Source organism: Halichondria panicea, chromosome 15 (genome assembly GCF_963675165.1).
Source record: "Halichondria panicea chromosome 15, odHalPani1.1, whole genome shotgun sequence".
Taxonomy (NCBI): Eukaryota; Metazoa; Porifera; class Demospongiae; order Suberitida; family Halichondriidae; genus Halichondria; species Halichondria panicea.
Window position 1 is genome coordinate 5580681 of NC_087391.1, and position 19993 is coordinate 5600673.

General features: G+C 47.1%; 7 protein-coding genes across 9 annotated transcripts; 4 read left to right on the forward strand and 3 right to left on the reverse strand.

Moving 5' to 3' along the window:
- Window positions 1-6: 6 nt before the first annotated feature.
- On the forward strand, window positions 7-842 carry LOC135349325 (apoptosis regulatory protein Siva-like). Its single transcript, XM_064547850.1, has 3 exons — window positions 7-196; window positions 254-623; window positions 673-842. The coding sequence occupies exons 1-3, from the start codon at window positions 91-93 to the stop codon at window positions 734-736; spliced, it is 540 nt and encodes a 179-aa protein (XP_064403920.1). The 5' UTR covers window positions 7-90; the 3' UTR covers window positions 737-842.
- Window positions 803-9052, reverse strand: LOC135349290 (uncharacterized). 3 transcript variants are annotated; one of them, XM_064547809.1, is made up of 17 exons: window positions 8913-9052; window positions 8652-8853; window positions 8213-8455; window positions 7904-8154; window positions 7353-7790; window positions 7163-7295; window positions 4373-4629; window positions 4191-4223; window positions 3679-4136; window positions 3442-3618; window positions 3041-3275; window positions 2427-2700; window positions 1979-2152; window positions 1790-1929; window positions 1577-1736; window positions 1250-1356; window positions 803-1104 (listed from the first exon to the last, which is right to left on the reverse strand). In XM_064547809.1, exons 1-17 carry the CDS (start codon window positions 8957-8959, stop codon window positions 948-950), a joined length of 3486 nt encoding a protein of 1161 aa, XP_064403879.1. In that variant the 5' UTR covers window positions 8960-9052; the 3' UTR covers window positions 803-947. The 3 variants fall into 3 exon arrangements, with proteins under 3 accessions (XP_064403879.1, XP_064403878.1, XP_064403881.1); XM_064547808.1 differs by having other exon boundaries at window positions 8213-8487; window positions 8621-8853; XM_064547811.1 differs by lacking the exons at window positions 8652-8853; window positions 8913-9052 and adding an exon at window positions 8513-8517.
- On the reverse strand, window positions 9028-10102 carry LOC135349321 (5-formyltetrahydrofolate cyclo-ligase-like). Its single transcript, XM_064547847.1, has 7 exons — window positions 9932-10102; window positions 9783-9872; window positions 9590-9728; window positions 9456-9532; window positions 9362-9388; window positions 9252-9312; window positions 9028-9187 (listed from the first exon to the last, which is right to left on the reverse strand). The coding sequence occupies exons 1-7, from the start codon at window positions 10046-10048 to the stop codon at window positions 9102-9104; spliced, it is 597 nt and encodes a 198-aa protein (XP_064403917.1). The 5' UTR covers window positions 10049-10102; the 3' UTR covers window positions 9028-9101.
- A 40-nt stretch (window positions 10103-10142) lies between these two features.
- Window positions 10143-15042, forward strand: LOC135349296 (general transcription and DNA repair factor IIH helicase subunit XPD-like). Its single transcript, XM_064547817.1, has 27 exons — window positions 10143-10221; window positions 10281-10380; window positions 10437-10577; window positions 10628-10741; window positions 10791-10907; window positions 11308-11361; window positions 11507-11569; window positions 11625-11748; window positions 11795-11891; window positions 11947-11993; window positions 12045-12098; window positions 12149-12172; window positions 12226-12299; window positions 12357-12451; window positions 12524-12642; window positions 12785-12924; window positions 13092-13193; window positions 13246-13401; window positions 13450-13572; window positions 13619-13691; window positions 13743-13813; window positions 13889-13972; window positions 14313-14372; window positions 14418-14465; window positions 14523-14573; window positions 14716-14760; window positions 14873-15042. Exons 1-27 carry the CDS (start codon window positions 10217-10219, stop codon window positions 14966-14968), a joined length of 2277 nt encoding a protein of 758 aa, XP_064403887.1. The 5' UTR covers window positions 10143-10216; the 3' UTR covers window positions 14969-15042.
- Window position 15043: 1 nt separating this feature from the next.
- LOC135349311 (tyrosine-protein kinase Btk-like) lies at window positions 15044-17782 on the forward strand. Its single transcript, XM_064547837.1, has 4 exons — window positions 15044-15332; window positions 15581-15676; window positions 16515-16611; window positions 16833-17782. The coding sequence occupies exons 1-4, from the start codon at window positions 15123-15125 to the stop codon at window positions 17702-17704; spliced, it is 1275 nt and encodes a 424-aa protein (XP_064403907.1). The 5' UTR covers window positions 15044-15122; the 3' UTR covers window positions 17705-17782.
- A 118-nt stretch (window positions 17783-17900) lies between these two features.
- LOC135349319 (putative fatty acid elongase 3) lies at window positions 17901-18901 on the reverse strand. Its single transcript, XM_064547845.1, has one exon. The coding sequence runs from the start codon at window positions 18830-18832 to the stop codon at window positions 18032-18034; it is 801 nt and encodes a 266-aa protein (XP_064403915.1). The 5' UTR covers window positions 18833-18901; the 3' UTR covers window positions 17901-18031.
- A 198-nt stretch (window positions 18902-19099) lies between these two features.
- LOC135349279 (very long chain fatty acid elongase 6-like) lies at window positions 19100-19915 on the forward strand. The gene has a single exon (XM_064547786.1). It carries the CDS (start codon window positions 19100-19102, stop codon window positions 19913-19915), a length of 816 nt encoding a protein of 271 aa, XP_064403856.1.
- The last annotated feature ends 78 nt before the right edge of the window (window positions 19916-19993 follow it).

The following is a 19993-nucleotide window of genomic DNA, read 5'->3' on the forward strand; positions in this document are numbered from 1 at the left end:
ATCCAGCCCCTCCCCTTTTTGCAAGCCACAAAGGCGCAGAGGAGGGCCGGGAAAGGACAACAACAGCTAGCTTAGCTTTACGGCTTAGCCATGCCAAAGAGAAAGAACCCGTTTGGAGAGAGTGCTCCCATTCAGCTCAAGACTCACGTGGGCTTCAACCAGGCCGCCACTATCGCTGACAAACAAGCTGTGTATGGTAAGACCCATTCACATGCACAGCTGATCATGAGAGTACATCTCCCCACACACACAGAGAGGACCAAGGCTCTACTGTTCAATGGATCCAACCCCGGAATCAGAGGGGTGGAGAATGTACCCCCTCACATGAACCGACTGTTTGATGATTGTGCCCCCCTGCCGATGGCCGAGGCTATGGACACACCCCCTGTCTTACCCCCCTCCCCACAACAGCAGGGGATACTACAATACTTTACCAATGGAGGGGACATAAAAGTTACCGCTACTGGACCCACATTAGCGTGTGGGAGTTGTCATTGTGCTGCTGGTGTGGAGCTTGTGATGGTGTGTGTGGGGTGTGGGCGGAGGGTGTGTGGTGGTGAGGGGTGCCTCAGGGAATGCCTCGAGTGTCAACGCCCTCTCTGTCAATTCTGCACTGTCCTAAAGTAAGTTAGCTATCATTTATTGAGTGTGTCTTGACTCCATCCTCTGCAGCTATAATACAAGAGATGTTCGAACTTTCTGCTTTGACTGTCTACCCGTAATTAATTGCTCATAGCTAGCTCTACTTATTCACTGTACTCAATTACAATACATGATTGTATATATATAATTATACATTGCATTAATTCTCATATTCATTTAATATCACATTATAACTTTGACATTTTGAACACAACAATCATGGTATTGATACGTACATACATGTATATACAATCAAGAAAACAATTCTAATTGTGAATGAATAAGTCACATGCACTGTCAGCAGGCTAGCTCTTGTAGCATTGCTGCACTTCTCTACGGAACGTCTTGTTGGGTGTGGTCAGTAACTGTGCTTGTATGGGTTGAATCAGTTCCATTAACGGTAGAGTGTCCACAGAGTTGACCAACACATCTACTAACTGGCCCAGTACTGCACGATGTCTCCTATAGTAGAGGGAGGGGTGAGATACACACACATACACTCCACAGTATAATAGAGGGGAAGCCCTACATACACACACAGAGGATTCACTGACACACACACACCTTCCCACACATACTTATATTACAATCGCTGTCCTCGACTCACCTTGGTAATGGATGATCCAGATGATAGACACCATTGTCTTTATACATCACAAGGCCTGTGCCAGTCAGCAGCGTGTGGATTACACCAGCCAGCCCAAAGTAGTCCACCTACGCACGTACACATGCACACAGCCATTAATGACAAGACACACTGTACACAGAGGATTTCAATTTAGTTGATACGCTACTTATAACGCATTTTCCCCAGAAAATGGACAATTTGGCCCCGAAAATACATGTAATCACTGATCTAAGCACACCATATGCCAAACAGCTATATACTAAATGCATCTTTATAGTTGAATTTAGAGAGGTGTTATTGCAGTACCTGCCATTTCCAGGGCTTCCCCTCCTTCATTTGAGGGCAAACTGTTCTCCCACTCCCCACGAAACTGACGTCATCAGGGAAACAGGTCAAGTCCACAGCAGTACTAAAGTCCAATAGACACACACCATGCCCCAGAGCACTCCGTACATCCTGGAACATCCTGTATACACATGTATGCACGCACAGTGAGGGCAGTAAGGTCATTGCTCTCACCTCAAGTCCCTGATCATGATGTTGTGTGGTGCAATGGCAGTGTGCAGTATCTTACACTGATGCAGAGCAGCCACTGCTGTAGCCAGCTCACAGGTGAGGTAGAGGGATACGCAGTCAAAGATAGTAGAGCTAGTTAGGTCCTGCCAGTACAATAGTTAGTGTGTGTGTGTACAGTGCTGTCAGTCTCACCTGTATACTGCCGTACGGATGGTACTGACTGATAAGGAATGATGATTGTCTAAACCTCAGAGCTGTCTCCACCTGGACAAACGATGACACTGCTCCTTGTAGACTGTGCGAGTTCAGTCTTGTTCCTAGTAATTCCAGCACTGATACTTCCCAGTCTTGAGACCCACTCGACACCTGTACACACACACACACACACTCAGTAATATGGCTACATGTACGAGGACTGTGAGCAGGGTGTCATACAGGATTTTGAAGTAGAGGGGGGAAATAAAAAAAGTAACCAGAAAATGTTGCTAAAAAAAGGTCAACTGTTATTTCAATACCCTTATAGTATGTAAAATTGCCAGCTATGGACCCTCAGTCAGCAAAAAAGGGGGGGGAAATTGGAGATAGGGGGGGATATCCCCCCTTTCCCCCCCCCCTGTATGACACCCTGGTGAGTGTGTACCTTCAGGGTCTTGAGAGTTAGGTCATCTTGTCTCAGCGTACAGTGTTTGGTGAGCCCCACCTCACGATCCACACCCACACACGCATACTTCACCCCCTTCAGCACGAGCATACACCCACTCATCACATCAGGGGCTTCCCCCATTATCACGGTTATACGCTCGGAACCACCGGCCTTGTTAAGCATCATGTTGACTATAGCTGGCTGGAATGGATTCACCCCTTCAGCCAGGAGCTCTACAGTACCCTGACTGCTGGCTGATGACGTGGAGAACCTGTACACAGTGGGAGAGAGAAAAAATAATTATGGTTGTCACGTGTGTCTTTGTACACACACTAATAGTAAATATTATACTGTATAGTGGGTAATTTTCGTGGGGTAAAAAATTCGTAAACTTTAAACAGCAGTGATTTTTGTGAGTAAAAATTTTGTTTGCTTCATTACGGTGCACTGCATTGCATGCGTTCCGGTAAACCACGCCTACGTTTTTATGGGTAAAATTTTTGTTGAGGTCCAGCTTGCCCACGAAAATAACAAAAAAATGTTACCACATGAAAATTACTCGCTATACTGTAATCAAGGCACTGCACAAGTAGCTAAGAATGGTGTGATACCTGCTACTGCCAGAGGAGACAGTGAACCGGCTGCTGGACTGGCTGCTGCGATAGTTCTCTGATTCTTCAGTGATGGTGGAGAGATCAGCACTGGCGGGTGGTTGGACTACTACTATGGACCGGTTGATGACCCCCTGGCTTGGTAGGGGGGGCTTGTTGGAGAGGAGGGGCTCTGTGGTGGCCGGGGGGTCATGTGAGGGGATCACTGACAGGTCCATGTTGAGGGGCATCACAGCTGTATGTTCGTGAAACAATGGAGGGAAATTAAGAGATGTTGAGTTTTCATCACATGTACATGTATACTGTACATAATCATCGTACAAATACTGGCGGCCTGTACAATCTCCATTGAAAAATCGAGGAAATTTATTCGGGCATTTCAAGTGGTTGACTGTACTCACAGCGATTGACCCTCTGTCCTGCTGGAGTGGAGGCAGCAGAGTAAGGGAGGCTCCCCTTGGGTCGAGGGATATCGAACTGTGTGAAGCTCTGATCAATGGTGCGGTTCATATCACCACTCCCCTGTCCCTTCGTTAGAGGCACGCCCACTGGAGCATGGTACACTCCTCCACCATCAGCTACAAGTACAGAAATACTGTCATTATATACCAACAGTACTGGTCATAGAACAGACTTACTGTTGCTGTGGGAAGGTTGCTGCGGTGGTGGTTTAGCCCAGGAGTCGTGGTATGGGGCAAAGCTGGACTGATCGTGTGTGGGGTCTTCACACACAGAGAAAGAGTCAGCCATGAGTGACGGTTGGAAGCTGACATGAGAGTCCACTCCAGGAGGAAGCCTGCGGTGTGGGGCAAAGCTGGACTGATCGTGTGTGGGGTCCTCACACACAGAGAAGGAGTCAGCCATGAGTGACGGTTGGAAGCTGACATGAGAGTCCACTCCAGGAGGAAGCCTGCGGTGTGGGGCAAAGCTGGACTGATCGTGTGTGGGGTCTTCACACACAGAGAAGGAGTCAGCCATGAGGGAGGGTTGGAAGCTGACATGAGAGTCCACTCCAGGAGGAAGCCTGCGATACGAGTTGAGGGAGTAGTCCTCAGAGTGGGAGGTGTCTGTTGTCATGGAGAGCGGCTGAAGGGGCCTACACAGGGGGTGGGGTGGGGTTACACATGTACTATAAATTCTTAACACTTACTTTCTGACCACAGGTCCACGAACTTGCAATGCCCTGTGAGAGACACAGTGATCACACACACATACACACGGTGTTTAGATACAATTAGTGGTAATTTTAACAAAAGCAAAGGCCTTTTTCACAAAGTTCAGCCATGCAATTTGGTAGCTATATCTTAGAAGGGCTGATTGTCACACACTCACACTCTCTTGGTGGGGGCTGTGTCCATTCTTGAGAAGGCAGACTGGCCACTAACATTGCTCCTCTGAGGTTCAGGCCGGCTAATGGCTGACTTGCTAATGGCTGACTTGCTAAATCCAACACTTTTGTTGGCGGCCCAAGAATCATGGAACACACCAAAGCTGCTCTCGTTGATAAGAGAGGGTGGTTGGTAGGCGGGACCATATCCAGGGTTGGCAAACTCGTTCTCAAACTGTTCCTGTTCATTGGTTAGCTTTGCCTGTGTACAAGTGTGCATAGTACGTGAACCCTTCACCTCACTTGAAGCATTACCACACTGCACTATAGGCTCTGTACACTAGCTACAGTGTACACAGTGGGACCACACTATAGGCTCTGTACACTAGCTACAGTGCGCACAGTGGGACCACACTATAGGCTCTGTACACTAGCTACAGTGTGACCACACTATAGGCTCTGTACACTAGCTACAGTGTACACAGTGGGACCACACTATAGGCTCTGTACACTAGCTACAGTGCGCACAGTGGGACCACACTATAGGCTCTGTACACTAGCTACAGTGCACACAGTGTGACCACACTATAGGCTCTGTACACTAGCTGCAGTGTGCACAGTGTGACCACACTATAGGCTCTGTACACTAGCTGCAGTGTGCACAGTGGGACCACACTATAGGCTCTGTACACTAGCTGCAGTGTGCACAGTGGGACCACACTATAGGCTCTGTACACTAGCTGCAGTGTCCACAGTGGGACCACACTATAGGCTCTGTACACTAGCTGCAGTGTGCACAGTGGGACCACACTATAGGCTCTGTACACTAGCTACAGTGTGCACAGTGGGACCACACTATAGGCTCTGTACACTAGCTACAGTGTGCACAGTGGGACCACACTATAGGCTCTGTACACTAGCTACAGTGCGCACAGTGGGACCACACTATAGGCTCTGTACACTAGCTACAGTGCGCACAGTGGGACCACACTATAGGCTCTGTACACTAGCTACAGTGCGCACAGTGGGACCACACTATAGGCTCTGTACACTAGCTACAGTGCGCACAGTGGGACCACACTATAGGCTCTGTACACTAGCTACAGTGCGCACAGTGGGACCACACTATAGGCTCTGTACACTAGCTACAGTGCGCACAGTGGGACCACACTATAGGCTCTGTACACTAGCTACAGTGCGCACAGTGGGACCACACTATAGGCTCTGTACACTAGCTACAGTGCGCACAGTGGGACCACACTATAGGCTCTGTACACTAGCTACAGTGCGCACAGTGGGACCACACTATAGGCTCTGTACACTAGCTACAGTGCGCACAGTGGGACCACACTATAGGCTCTGTACACTAGCTACAGTGTGCACAGTGGGACCACACTATAGGCTCTGTACACTAGCTACAGTGTGCACAGTGGGACCACACTATAGGCTCTGTACACTAGCTACAGTGTGCACAGTGGGACCACACTATAGGCTCTGTACACTAGCTACAGTGTGCACAGTGGGACCACACTATAGGCTCTGTACACTAGCTACAGTGTGACCACACTATAGGCTCTGTACACTAGCTACAGTGTGACCACACTGTAGGCTCTGTACACTAGCTACAGTGCGCACAGTGGGACCACACTATAGGCTCTGTACACTAGCTACAGTGCGCACAGTGGGACCACACTATAGGCTCTGTACACTAGCTACAGTGCGCACAGTGGGACCACACTATAGGCTCTGTACACTAGCTACAGTGCGCACAGTGGGACCACACTATAGGCTCTGTACACTAGCTACAGTGCGCACAGTGGGACCACACTATAGGCTCTGTACACTAGCTACAGTGCGCACAGTGGGACCACACTATAGGCTCTGTACACTAGCTACAGTGCGCACAGTGGGACCACACTATAGGCTCTGTACACTAGCTACAGTGCGCACAGTGGGACCACACTATAGGCTCTGTACACTAGCTACAGTGCGCACAGTGGGACCACACTATAGGCTCTGTACACTAGCTACAGTGCGCACAGTGGGACCACACTATAGGCTCTGTACACTAGCTACAGTGCGCACAGTGGGACCACACTATAGGCTCTGTACACTAGCTACAGTGCGCACAGTGGGACCACACTATAGGCTCTGTACACTAGCTACAGTGCGCACAGTGGGACCACACTATAGGCTCTGTACACTAGCTACAGTGCGCACAGTGGGACCACACTATAGGCTCTGTACACTAGCTACAGTGCGCACAGTGGGACCACACTATAGGCTCTGTACACTAGCTACAGTGCGCACAGTGGGACCACACTATAGGCTCTGTACACTAGCTACAGTGCGCACAGTGGGACCACACTATAGGCTCTGTACACTAGCTACAGTGCGCACAGTGGGACCACACTATAGGCTCTGTACACTAGCTACAGTGCGCACAGTGGGACCACACTATAGGCTCTGTACACTAGCTACAGTGTGCACAGTGGGACCACACTATAGGCTCTGTACACTAGCTACAGTGCGCACAGTGGGACCACACTATAGGCTCTGTACACTAGCTACAGTGTGCACAGTGGGACCACACTATAGGCTCTGTACACTAGCTACAGTGCACACAGTGGGACCACACTATAGGCTCTGTACACTAGCTACAGCGCACACAGTGGGACCACACTATAGGCTCTGTACACTAGTAGGTCTACATGCACACTTGAAGTCAATTAGAGTAGCATTTCTGCTTTTGTTGAAAAGAGTTGTATGCTATCTCCTTCTAAGAGAATTCTTACCCTCTTCTCACACTCCAGTGATGTGTTAAAGAGGTCGGCCGTGTGAGCACTCCTCTGATGCATACTCAGCTGATGGACACTTAGCTCTGCCTCACTGAAGTTAAGGCGACCTACTAACTCATGGACATCACTCCTACAAGGGAGGGGGTGGGGTAATGACATCACATGACATCACAGTACACGCACTTACTCTGCCTTTGGGATGGAGACTCCACCAGCACATCCTGGAGTGAAATCAAACGGCGTTTTCGACTGGATCATGTTTTCCTTGTTAGCCACCAGTTCTGGCGGAGGTGACGGTGGTTGGCTAGCTTCTGCAGATAGGTTCTCTTCTTTTGTAGTCTGATTGGAGACTTGCTGACTCATCACATTGCTGACGTTACCAAACAATTCTCTCTCTAAATCATCCCCGGCTATATTGGGGGTGTGGCTATGGGCGTGGCTATCTCCCATGGTGGAGGTGTGTCCCTCGGCCATCTCCCTGTCCCTCTCAAGTACGAGTTCCACCAGTTGTTGCTCAATGTCTTCATCCGAGACAATCCTCTTCCTGTTCGAGGCCGAGAGGGGTGGGTCTGTTTGTGGATGATCAGATAACAGGCCCACCAGCTCAGCCCTGGGAGTCCTAACACTGCATCAGAAGGGAGGGGGGGAGTCAAAAATGCTTATTAACAGCATGTATCCTACAATATAGATTGAGGTTCAAACTAAATAAGGCTGTTCCATACTTATTGGCCACTGTACCTTGGTAAGTGGTGGTTTTGCTTGAATTGTACATGCTCGGTGATGTGTCCCAGCTGTGCCTCTGTCATGTCCATGTCATCCTCCCCTAGGGGAAACGAGTGGGCGTAGCAGGAGAATGAGGGGGCGTAGCAGGGGAGAGCCCCTCTAATATGCTCTAGGGATATCTCTCCACCATCTCGAGGGTAAACCAGCTCCTTCTGATAATGGACAGCAATGCCAGACTGTCGGTAGAACCCATCGTTACGTTCAGACTACAAGAGGGAGGAAAAATGGCTGACACTTCATTATAATGTTTAGTCCACCAGTCACCTTGTCGTCCAGTACAGTCTTGCTAATCTGACCACCCTTCAGCTCTGTGATAAATTGGGTGAGCAGGTTCAAAGGTCGTGCCTCGGCTTGAACACCCCCCTCTAGTACTCGTATGGCCTCCCCTCTCTCTCCTCTCTCTGCCAGCGTGGTTGCAAAGGCCTTGTAGTAGGAGGCATACTTGGTGCCTATACCGTGGCCCCGCATGTGCTTGTATATACTCACAGGGTCCTTGCATATGGCAGCCTGCAAACAACACAGAGACAGTACACACACACACACACACACTGTGGAGCAGCTTACTGCACTCATGTGATACACACACACACACACACTGTGGAGCAGCTTACTGCACTCATGTGATACACACACACACACACACTGTGGAGCAGCTTACTGCACTCATGTGATACACACACACACACACTGTGGAGCAGCTTACTGCACTCATGTAGATCCTGGCTAGACGCATCTCTCCATTAAACTGTGGGGCAGTGTTGAAGTATTTGAGGCATCCTTTCACGGCATGCTGGTAGCTGCTGTGTCGAGACAGTCCCTTCCCCTCCAACCAGTCTAGGTAGCCACTCCACGCAGTGAGGGGGTCCTCCTTCCTCTCCCACTCCAGTAGCTCACTCTCAAACAATCTGTACCATGTACCACATGTGTACATAGCATTAGGTTTATATCCCAGGTCTGTAGATACCTTTTCCTGGCCTCAATTTCTTCAGTACTGACACGACTCTTGGACATCGTTCTACTGCTACCTTGTAGCTTTAGCAACTATAAAATAGCTTTCTTGAAGCTCGAACAAAACGCCTTTCAAATCGTGCAAGATCAGCAATTTATAAGCAATGATTATCATTAACTTTAATGCATACCAATAATTATCTTGCTATGACACAAACAACACTTTGTCCATTGGGCTATCATGTTCTGACATGGGGACCTCCTCACAGGCCATACAACGATACGCCATGCCTGCAGTAGACACACACCATACACATCAACAGCTTGAGTGTAGTAGAGCCATTGATTCACGTACCAATAGTTAGTGGAGATAGACCCTGATCATGACATCGAGCCAAGTAGGTATCATAGTAGCCCTGTGAGAGTTAGAGTGAGTGACTGAGTACCATACTACAGAGGGCACACCTTCCCTTGTCCAAGTCTGTGCCCTTCCTATACAGTGCATGGCGCCAGGGAGAGTGTTGGGAGTGGGGTCAGTATGAGGTGTCATGTGACTGACCTTGTTGAAGCCCAGTCCTGGAGAGACTATAAGGTCCAGGCCACCACTGCTCAGTGCATTCTCAGCAGCATCAGGACCTATGTGTAGGTAACAGAGGATCAAGGTAGGTATTAGGTTGGTGTGTGATAACGTACTCCTATGCTGTCTGATGTTCCACTTAGTGAGGGGCAGCGCTGCAATCTCCTCCAGTGATGTCACTCTGAGCATCTCCATACGAGTGCTCCCAGTATCATACCAGGGAATATAACACATTCGCCCACTGGAGAACACATCCTACAAGTGGGATAATAGAACGTCTGTGTGTGTGTGTGTGTGTGCATGGCTCACCTTTAGTATCCCCTCTGTCTGCACCTCATTGGACATGCTCAGATACACAGACACTCTGGAGCTGGACTTGTACTCATCAGTCAACAATAACTACAATAAAATAGCACATGAATCAAGTTTAGACCATGCATGCTACACAGTGCACTCACTTTTCTGACTAGCTCTTGAGATTCCTCTCTCCTCTGCTGCTCAGACATGGAGGCTAGAGCTCCTCTGATCCTCTTCCTGAGCACTTGCTTGACTGCTTGTAAACTACTGGCTGCCATTCTTCATAAGCCTTGAATCAATTTTATGCGGCCTGAATTATTGGCTGTTGTGAGCCTAGGGATTTTCCCACTTGTTTTTTCCGTAAAAGATCGTCTCAGAAACAAGCTCACTATACCCACGTGGCTAGCTGTACAATTTCTTCTTGCAAGCTTGAGCTAGGATCCATCATGAGGTTTGTTAGTTAGCTGTACTGTGTAGAGACTAAGAGAATTATGAGGGCTATTGCTTCAGGTTGACGGTAGACGGTCTGCCTGTCATCTTCCCTTATGACTACATTTATCCCGAGCAGTACTCGTATATGCTGGAGCTCAAGCGCACACTGGATGCAAAGGTGAGCCAGCTAGTGGCTAGTGTAGCACTGACTGTGTGTGTGTGTTGTGTGTGCAGGGCCACTGTGTTCTTGAGATGCCCTCTGGTACTGGCAAGACAGTCTCACTACTTGCACTCATCGTGGCGTATCTCACTGTGAATAAGACAGAGCTGCAGAAACTCATCTACTGCTCTCGAACAGTTCAGGAGATAAACAAGGTATGTGTGTGTGTGTCCATTACTCCATCATCCCTCTCACTCTCTCTCAGGTGATGGAGGAGCTCAAGCGATTGTTGGCGTACTATAAGAGAGAGTTAGGGGAGACACCAGAGTTACTGGGACTAGCACTCAGTGCTCGCAAGAATCTCTGCATTCATCCAGAGGTGGGGGTACTGTGTGGGGGGTCTTGAGATACCACTACCCCCTGTGTAGGTGAGTAAAGGAGAGGATGGTAAGACTGTAGACAGTGCGTGTCATCGATTAACAGCCTCCTTCGTGAGGAAAGCTGCTCTGAAGGACAAGACTACTCCACTTTGTCTGTTCTATGAGGTGGGCTAGCTGTTAATACAGGGAGGGGTCGTAGTTGAACATCTTTCAACAGCCATAACTTTAGTACCGTTGATCCAATGTCAATTTTATTTTTATTTTCCGAAAGCTTAATATGAGACCTCTCAAACGATGTGTTTAAATCCAAAAGTTGGCTGGGGCCATAATTTCTCATTTTTTGCCTTGGACCATGGGCTATAATCCATGGTATTCGGCCGAAATTGGCAAATTGTGTAATCTCTCAAATATGAACATTGATGGTACCATTTGAAAGGTCTCTTTCTAAGCTTTCATAAAATCAGAAAATCGTTGAAATTGAACCCACAGAACTCAAGTTATGGCGACTGAAAGAGTTCCAGAACCATTGATTAAATAACATAATTATTAGTATCCATTATTGTAGAGTTTTGATGAGAAAGGGCGCAAGGCAAGCATACCTCCTGGAGTATACGACCTGGTGAGTTGGCTAACCCTAACTCTGTGATCATGACACTGTGTGTGATATATATGAACGACTCTTATGTGTGGTCTACAAAAATGTATATAATATTGTCTGTATGTATGTATGGTCTATAATAAACGACTCTGTGTGGTCTATATAGGGGGACATGCAAGAGTTGGGCAAGAGCAAGGGATGGTGTCCATACTTCATGGCTAGATATGCAGTATGTTATGTACCTATCTCCTTGTATTTATATTAACAGTCATATTCTTTTCCAGATAACTCATGCCAACATTGTGGTATTCAATTATTCGTATATGCTAGACCCAAAGATCTCTGAACTCATCTCTAAAGATTTCCCCAAGAAGTCAGTGGTGGTTTTTGACGAGGCCCATAATATAGGTAAGTAGGTGTGGTCTATTCCCCTCTTACCCCCCCCCCTCTGCAGACAATGTGTGCATTGAGTCCATGAGTGTGAATATCAGTCATCGTACACTGGAGCGCTGTGGAGGCAATCTAGACACTCTAGGACAGCGGATACGAGAGTACGTGTGTGTGTGATGTGTGGTGTGGGCGGTGAGTGTATTGTTGTGCTGTTAGGGTGGGTGAGGAGCAGCTGAGGGAGGAGTATCGACGGCTAGTGGAGCGTGAGTTGTGTGGGCGTGCTGTGTGTGTGTGAGTTGTGATCCTGTGTACAGATCTACAGCAGTCTAGAGCTAACAGGGAGACAGACTCTCAAATGGCCAGTGCTGGTGAGGAGTGTGTGGGTGTGTGGGTCTGTACTATCTTTCTTTGTTTGCAGTTCTTCCTGACGAGGTATTACAAGGTAGGAAGAGGATGGTGGTCATGTGATCTGCTCCTGATATCATGTGATTATAGAGGCTATGCCTGGCAGCATACGCAAAGCAGAGCACTTTGTCAGCTTCCTGAGACGCTTTATGGAGTACCTAAAGGTGTGTCCATTCAGCCATCAATGGTACAGAGGTCATCATCCCGCCCCCTCCTTATAGAGTCGACTAAGAGTCACTCATGTAGTGTCCGAGTCTCCGCTCTTCTTCCTACAACACATACAACAAACTGTCTGCATAGAGAGGAAGCCATTAAGGTGAGGCTATGTGAGGGGGGCTCTGTGTGTGCTAAGGTGATGAGGCTGTGGGGGGTCACCACACACACACAGGTTCTGCTCTGAGAGACTCCACTCTCTCCTCAACTCACTTGAGCTGGCTGACATTGGGGCCTTCTCAGCACTCACACTACTAGCTAACTTTGCCACCCTTGTCTCCACATACACCAAAGGTGAGTGCAGCCACTGTAACACTGTATATTCAGAAAAATGATGTGCTTAGATATTAATTAGTTTTGTGAACATTTAAAAAAGCGAACGAATGGCTATAGCTTTGCCTGATTTTAAGTAGGTTCAAAGGTCATATTCCTACAGGTTTCAGCCTCATCATAGAGACGCAGGACTCACGCAGTCCAACCATTGTGAACCCTGTACTCCACTTCTCATGTATGGATGCCACTCTTGCAGTCAAGCCTGTGTTTGACAGGTTCCAGACTGTTGTGCTCACCTCAGGGGCAAGTCATCCATACCCCTCATTGTACTAGAATATTAATACTCTTTTTTGCTATCGAACTATTGCGTTCTGGCAATGATGATGATGTTATATAATACAAGTGCCAGTATATATTTTCTTCTTCAAAATTCGCTAATGTCTGATACTCTCTACTATATTGTTGTACAGACTCTCTCCCCTCTGGACATGTATCCTAAGCTGCTTGACTTCAGAGCTGTGACAGTGGCTCATTTCTCCATCACCCTGGCCAAGCCTTGCGTCTGTCCTATGGTGGGTCTATATAGTATCTCTCCTCTGAATCTTATCTAAACCAGTTTAACAGGTTGTGAGCCGAGGGAACGATCAGGTGACCATCACATCACGCTATGAGTCACGCGGAGACTCGGCAGTAGTGCGTAACTATGGCAACCTGTTAGCAGAGATGTCTGGAATTGTCCCTGACGGCATAGCGTGTTTCTTTCCAAGCTACGAGTACATGGTACGCCCATGCACACACACCCCTCACACACCTCACACACCCTCACAGGAAACAGTAGTGGCGTCCTGGGTAGACCAACAGATCATGGATCGTGTTCAGAGAAACAAACTAGTATTCATAGAAACAAGAGATGGTGGGGAAATATCACTAGCCCTCCGAAACTACTTCCAAGTAAGAGGGTGTGGTCTAGTGTGTCATGTGATTACCCCCTGTGTAGGCATGTGACAACGGTAGGGGGGCGGTGTTACTGGCCATTGCAAGAGGGAAGGTATCAGAAGGAGTAGATTTTGGTAAGTACTATATGTCATACCCATTCTGCTCGTCCTTACCCCCCCCCACAGTGGACCATTATGGCCGTGCTGTGATTATGGTGGGTATTCCATATGTCTACACACAGAGTAGGATACTCAAGGTATTGAATTGCTTGGCATGCAATGCTACGTTGTGTGTGTGCTTCCTCCTCTTGTCGTTTGTTCCTCCTCTACAGGCCCGACTAGAATACTTAAGAGACACATTTCAGATTAAAGAGAGTGACTTTCTCACTTTTGATGCCATGAGACATGCAGCACAGGTGAGCTAGCTGTGTGTGTGTGTGTGTGTGGTTAGGGGAGATGCTGCACTGTAGTGTCTTTCAGCTACAACGCTTTTCACCTCACTTGAAATGCACACCTATTACAGTCCACCACTAGCTGATCAATCAGTGTACATAGCATCATTCTATGTAAAATGCTGTTAAATGAGCTGAAAAGAGCTGTGTACTGGATTACAATAGTCTGTTATTGGAGTGTGGATTGTGTGCATGTCTCTTGGCAACAGATGGTGTGCAAGTATCCTGGCAACAGATATAATTATGTATTGTCTAAGCCAACTTCTCGAGTAGCTGTGCACGTTTATCCGTGCCCTGCCTGCAGTGTGTGGGTAGAGTGCTGAGGGGCAAGACCGACTATGGTATTATGCTCCTGGCTGATAAGGTAAACTACCCACCACACGTGTGTGTGTTGTAGTCCCTTATACAGAGGTACGGCCGCCATGACAAGCGCAGTAAGCTGCCACTATGGATACAGGTAATGTCATGCAGTGTACACTAGGTGTATAATGAGGCAATGCACACTCGACACTAGGAGCACTTGACTGACTCAGTATGCAGTCTCTCCACTGAGGAGGCTATCCAGGTATCCCTAATATGTGCACACTGTGTGTGTGTGTTTGTATGCACCTGTCATGTTGTGGCTTGGTGATGGTGGACATGGCTTGTCTGTACATGTCTTTGTTTGGCCCTTGTGGCTGTGTAGACATCTTATTGTTGTGCTGCAGATATGTAAGAGGTTCCTACGAGAGATGGCCCAACCTTCTAGACAGGTGTGTATAGTCATCACTGTTGTCCCATTACACACTCTCATAGACTACACATACACTATTAATATTGTACTAGCTAGTGATTATTGACCAATGGCGTTGTTTTTTACTACAGGAAGATCAGATTGGACTATCACTGCTAACACTGGATCAAGTGATGGCCAGAGAAAGAACATTAAAACTTGAACAGCAACATTCCATAGCAAGCTAGTGTACTGTAGTTTGTGAGAACAGTTGTGTATGTGGTTTGTTGGTGGGCGGGGCTGGTATGTTATCATCCTTTGATGTGGAAATCTTGCAGCAGATAAAATAATGTCAACAGTGCGTTGCGGTCTATCAAAACAGTATCTAGTGCTGGAGGAATAATGATGGACGCTGTATCTCTCTCTGAGTCTAGCCCGTCTAGAGTTGGCAGTATCACTAGTACTGGTACCGTCTCGAGCAGTGTCGGGGTGAAGATAGGAGGGCTATGGAAGCGTTCTCAAGGACTGTCAAGATTCACCAAGCCTAACTACAAGCACCGAGTGTTCATACTAACCGACCAGTCCCTCTCCTACTATGCAGGCACAGTGGATGTGAGTCAGTGACTGCATAAATACCATATAGCTAACCTAGTCTAGTCTATGGCTGCATGTGTGCATGCATTGACTTAATTACTTAGCACACAGTAGACGAATAGCTTGTTCATATCACTGTACTGTTGTAGTAACTGTATAAGCTGTACAGAGTCTACGTCTATAGAGCTAGTCAATAACACATGTACAATACGAATGGCATAATTATAATGAATGTCTTGACTGGTGTGTGTGTTTCCCTGGTGCAGAGGGTTAGCCAACAGAAAGGCAGAATAGAGCTGGCCAGTATCCGTGCAGTAGAGTATGTGGACACTTCAGCCTTCCATCTCGCTCACACTTTGCAGGTAAATATACGTACGTACATTAGCAGGTAACTGTGATTAGATCTCATGACCTGTATACCTGATAGTTCTATTGGGAATTACGTTTATTCTCTGAAGCACTTTTTCACAAGCAATGTTTATGGTTTCGATATCTTGTGATTCAGTATATACAGTTGACCTCACGGTTTATTATAGAATATCAAACAGTTTTATTCACAATAGAGATCAGCCCTGTGCAAGCTAACATAGATCAGGCCTGTGCAAGCTAACAGCACATGGTATGAGCTTGGCAGCTCTAGTTGGCAATAGACTAACGGCATTTTTGTGTTCCTGTGTCTAATTAATCAGATTTTCTTTGGTTGTATGTGCCAAATACACGCCAAATATGCGCTCATTTATGAGATTGTCCCACCAGAGTTAGAGCTACATGTGGGAATAATCATGTGCATGCATGCAATAGGTAATTGGTGGTTTTCTTATCTACTTGTTTTTACACAACACAAACCATTCTGTGTGAGTGTCAAATATCAGTAATAAGTCTAAATATGTGACTAGAGGTCCAACAAACATTGGAATGGATTCCAGTGTAACTGTATCGTGTACTAGCTCTAGCTGTTATGTCATGCCTCATTAGTCCAGCTATGTCCTGCCATATGCTGGCTATTCTGTAGAGAATTGCTGTGTGTGCTCTGTGTCAGATAACTGAGATTAGTGAGGGGAAAACAAGCATTCCTGTGGCTGTACTATATTGTGCGCAATAGACATTCCTTGGCAATACACATTCTAGGGTGATGTATATTGTCATGGAGGGAAGCTTTGGTACTTTTCTGTTATCACCATTTATTACTTCTTTGTCCAGATTGTCTACTACAGCAAAAAGAGTGGCTTTGTAAAGCTCTATGTAACGGCTGCAGACAAGACTCAAGCTGCAGACTGGGTGTCAGCTCTCAGACAAGGTCAGTCTAACTAAGGCAGTGTATCAGTCTAACTAAGGCAGTGTGTCGGTCTAACTAAGGCAGTGTGTTGTTGCTGGCATGTGTTAGTATGTAGTGTGTGTGCTGAATGTAGGCGTATGGCATCACCTTACATAGCAAGGGTGGCTCTTTAATAGCTGTGTATGTGCTATAAGGGTATGATATTACTCACTAATGCATTATATCACATGTCTCTAATACAGTTTGCTACTTCAACAAGGACATGCTCATGCACTACCACCCTGGAGCTTACATCAAGAATAAGTGGTCATGCTGCAAACAGAGAGGACAAGTGATGCTTGGTTGCCAGCCTACCTACCACCTCCTCACACGAAGCTCCTCCCGTTACGCTCAGATGAGACGCAGGGACACACTCACTAACAAACGCTCCCGTAACAGCACTGTCACTAGTGGCTTCTCCACAGTGGACCGATGTGAGAGAAAACCCTTCAAGGCTGGCCAGGGACTCAGTAACAGTTGTATGGACCTTGCCATCCACCCCCCTCACAGGATAGAGACTTTCATGGACTCTCCATCATCGACAAGAAGCAGTCGATTCTCAACCGTTGACCCTACTCTCATTCGAGTCTCCTTTGCCTCCAGTGACGGTGGAGCTGAGGCTGCAATGTCTTCCCTCAAGAGAAGGAGTCGATGTAAAGTAGGCCCTGAAGCTACTCCCTTACCCACAGACTTTGAACAATTAACTGAGAGCTCTGACTCAGTGGGGAATGTTGAGACTCTACCAGTGTGTAGTAACAGTGATCCCGAAGCGTCCCCTCCTCCGCCCATCCCTCCTCCACGTACCAAGAGAGGTTCCTCGTCTCTCACACAGTCTCATAGCATCCACTTTGTTCCCAGGGTGACCTCGATATCTGAGGACGATGGACAGTCTAAAGCCACGAGGCCGTTGAAACATAGCAACACTTTCGTCGTACAGAGACATAATGTCATCAAGAGGAGTGGTGGATTTGGCAAGAAGATAGAGCGAGGATTAAGCCACAGTATGAGTGCACTGAGCAAGCCTATGATTGAACCCAAGGTGTCCGCCACTGACCCCAACATTATTCATGTGTGAACACTAACTATCTTTCATTGTTTCTCTCTGTTGGTTTTGTAAATTGATAATTCATGCAATCATGCTCGTACAGTTGAATGTTAATACTGAGCAAGCCTAGCTATTGTTGAACCCAAGGTGTCAGCTAACCGACCCTAACCTAACTTATTCATGTGTTCACACAAACTATCTTTCATGCAATCTCATGTTTATACAGTTACATAATTATCAACAATAACATCATTAGAAGCAAGCACATAAGTATCAAAATAATTATAAAAGGCCAAAATCAATCCTTAAAAACATATTAGAAAGTTGGTACAGTACACACATTGCACGCCATATAGTTTAGTTGGCCTTCTTCTTGGGCTTGGCTTTCACATAACGATTGTAGAAGAAGTCGAGGAACAGAATGAAATAGGAACCATACATAAGGAAGCCAGCCGTGAGATGAGCTCGTTGAACACCACAGGGGAGGTTGTTGGTATAGAGGTAGGTTCCGTTGATGACGATAACTAGACCTACTATAAACTGAGTGAGCTGCAGCAGAGTGATGACGAGGGCCACACGGGAAGGGACGTAGATCTTCATGGACTTGAGCATGTAGTAGGTGTACATGACGGAATGCACTCCCAGATTAATGGCAGCAAACCAATGACCAGCCTCGTTCTTACTCCCGAGGGCATACCATGTGTAGCAGAGCACGGTGATGTGGTGATACCAGTGAAGGAAATTGAGTGGGGATTTGCGGACAATCACAAAGAAAGTGTCACCAAGTTCCACAAGTTTGGAGAGTGAGAAGAGCAAGGCCCAGAATGAGAGCCAAGGACTCTGTTGGCAAGGAGAGTTGCACATAGAGTGAGTGAACCCCTTGGAGACAACGTCTCGATAGAGAGGTGGGGCCATTATACTGAAGGCCAGGATACTGTAACTGGCAAGGAAGGCATTCCACAGCGTCAGTGGCAATTGGAGCTTGAGGGGAGATCTATTCTTCATGAAATAGGAGCCAGAGAACACCAGAGACACATAAAGAAAGCTTGCCAGGAACGGGACATAAAGGTAGTCCATGGAGAAGCCAGCAGTATGGTCAATGGTGTAGTTGGCTTCAATCTCATCATAGAAGTTCTGCAACAAGGTAGATTCTGCCATGTCTTGAGTTGCTTGGAGAACTAGAAGTTGTTGTAGTGATAGAGTGACCTTCTTGTACTTGTAACACACCCAGTTTTTTTACCAGAGGTCACCTTCCTGCTGTCACCGTCCTGCTGTCACCTCCAGAAAGTGGGCGTATCTCAACTGCACGCTCCCCACCATACATAGCTGACTGCATGCTGGAGAATCAGCTCACTGCATTCATAAGGCCAGCACAACACGTGCATGCCACACAGAGAGAGAGACAAGAACCAGACACTGCTAGCCATGGCTATACTAAGCATCATCCAAGAGACTCTGCAACCTCTCTACAGAGAAATAGAGGCCAACTACACTCTCCAGCAAACTGCAGCCTTCACATCTCGACTGTGGTATGTCCCATACATCTCCTGTGTGCTCTACCTGTTGGCAGTCTACCTGGGTACAAGATGGATGTCTACAAGGAGTCCTTACTCATTCCGACCTCTGCTCGTGCTCTGGAATTTTGTGTTGACGATTGTTAGCATGATGGGCGCTTACGTCATGGTGCCCGAATTGTATCGCTACTTTACAGAGAGGGGATATGTTGCAAGCGTCTGCACAAGTGCCATACACCTCCAACCAATGCTCTCATTCTGGTCTCTTATTTTCGTTCTGTCTAAAATCTTTGAATTTGGTGATACTTTTTTCATCATAGTTCGCAAGACTCCATTGCGATTTCTCCACTGGTACCATCACGTGACTGTGTGCATTATCAGCTGGTATTCTCTGAGCATCAAGAGCACGGCAGCCCATTGGTACTGTGCCATGAACCTCAGTGTTCATTCCATCATGTATTCCTACTACTTCCTCAAGGCTCTCCAGGTCACCATGCCTACCGTTGTGGCCACTGCAATCACTCTCCTCCAGCTGTTGCAGTTTGTGCTTGGCTTTGCTGTGACGCTGGTAGCTACTCAGCAGTACGTTAGTGGAGAGCCTTGTTTCACGGACACCTGGCTGTGTATACTGGGTCTCACAATCTACGGCTCCTACTTCCTACTCTTCTGTAAATTCTTCTGTGACAAATATCTCAAGAAACCGACGAAGAAAACAAAGGAACAATAACTTATTAGTGGCTTGACAAATTATTTATCAATTGCATGTATGTGTGAGTGTGTATTTTCCCCCATTACTTAAATTCCA

Bases quoted from the DNA above. Each gene is read 5' to 3' on its own strand.
- LOC135349325 (XM_064547850.1), top strand. From the start codon at position 91: ATGCCAAAGAGAAAGAACCCGTTTGGAGAGAGTGCTCCCATTCAGCTC. The intron at 197-253 runs GTAAGACCCATT...CCACACACACAG, and splicing joins TGACAAACAAGCTGTGTATG to AGAGGACCAAGGCTCTACTG. The intron at 624-672 runs GTAAGTTAGCTA...CATCCTCTGCAG, and splicing joins CAATTCTGCACTGTCCTAAA to CTATAATACAAGAGATGTTC.
- LOC135349290 (XM_064547808.1), bottom strand. From the start codon at position 8,959: ATGTCCAAGAGTCGTGTCAGTACTGAAGAAATTGAGGCCAGGAAAAG. The intron at 3,276-3,441 runs GTGAGTACAGTC...ACGAACATACAG, and splicing joins AGGACAGAGGGTCAATCGCT to CTGTGATGCCCCTCAACATG. The intron at 1,357-1,576 runs GTACTGCAATAA...GTACGTGCGTAG, and splicing joins GGAAGCCCTGGAAATGGCAG to GTGGACTACTTTGGGCTGGC.
- LOC135349321 (XM_064547847.1), bottom strand. From the start codon at position 10,048: ATGGCAGCCAGTAGTTTACAAGCAGTCAAGCAAGTGCTCAGGAAGAGG. The intron at 9,389-9,455 runs GTCAGTCACATG...TGCACTGTATAG, and splicing joins CAGGACTGGGCTTCAACAAG to GAAGGGCACAGACTTGGACA. The intron at 9,188-9,251 runs GTACGTGAATCA...TGTCTACTGCAG, and splicing joins TCTATCTCCACTAACTATTG to GCATGGCGTATCGTTGTATG.
- LOC135349296 (XM_064547817.1), top strand. The intron at 12,300-12,356 runs GTGTGTCCATTC...CCCTCCTTATAG, and splicing joins GCTTTATGGAGTACCTAAAG to AGTCGACTAAGAGTCACTCA. The intron at 14,574-14,715 runs GTATCCCTAATA...GTTGTGCTGCAG, and splicing joins CCACTGAGGAGGCTATCCAG to ATATGTAAGAGGTTCCTACG.
- LOC135349311 (XM_064547837.1), top strand. From the start codon at position 15,123: ATGATGGACGCTGTATCTCTCTCTGAGTCTAGCCCGTCTAGAGTTGGC. The intron at 15,677-16,514 runs GTAAATATACGT...TTCTTTGTCCAG, and splicing joins ATCTCGCTCACACTTTGCAG to ATTGTCTACTACAGCAAAAA. The intron at 16,612-16,832 runs GTCAGTCTAACT...TCTCTAATACAG, and splicing joins GGTGTCAGCTCTCAGACAAG to TTTGCTACTTCAACAAGGAC.
- LOC135349319 (XM_064547845.1), bottom strand. From the start codon at position 18,832: ATGGCAGAATCTACCTTGTTGCAGAACTTCTATGATGAGATTGAAGCC.
- LOC135349279 (XM_064547786.1), top strand. From the start codon at position 19,100: ATGGCTATACTAAGCATCATCCAAGAGACTCTGCAACCTCTCTACAGA.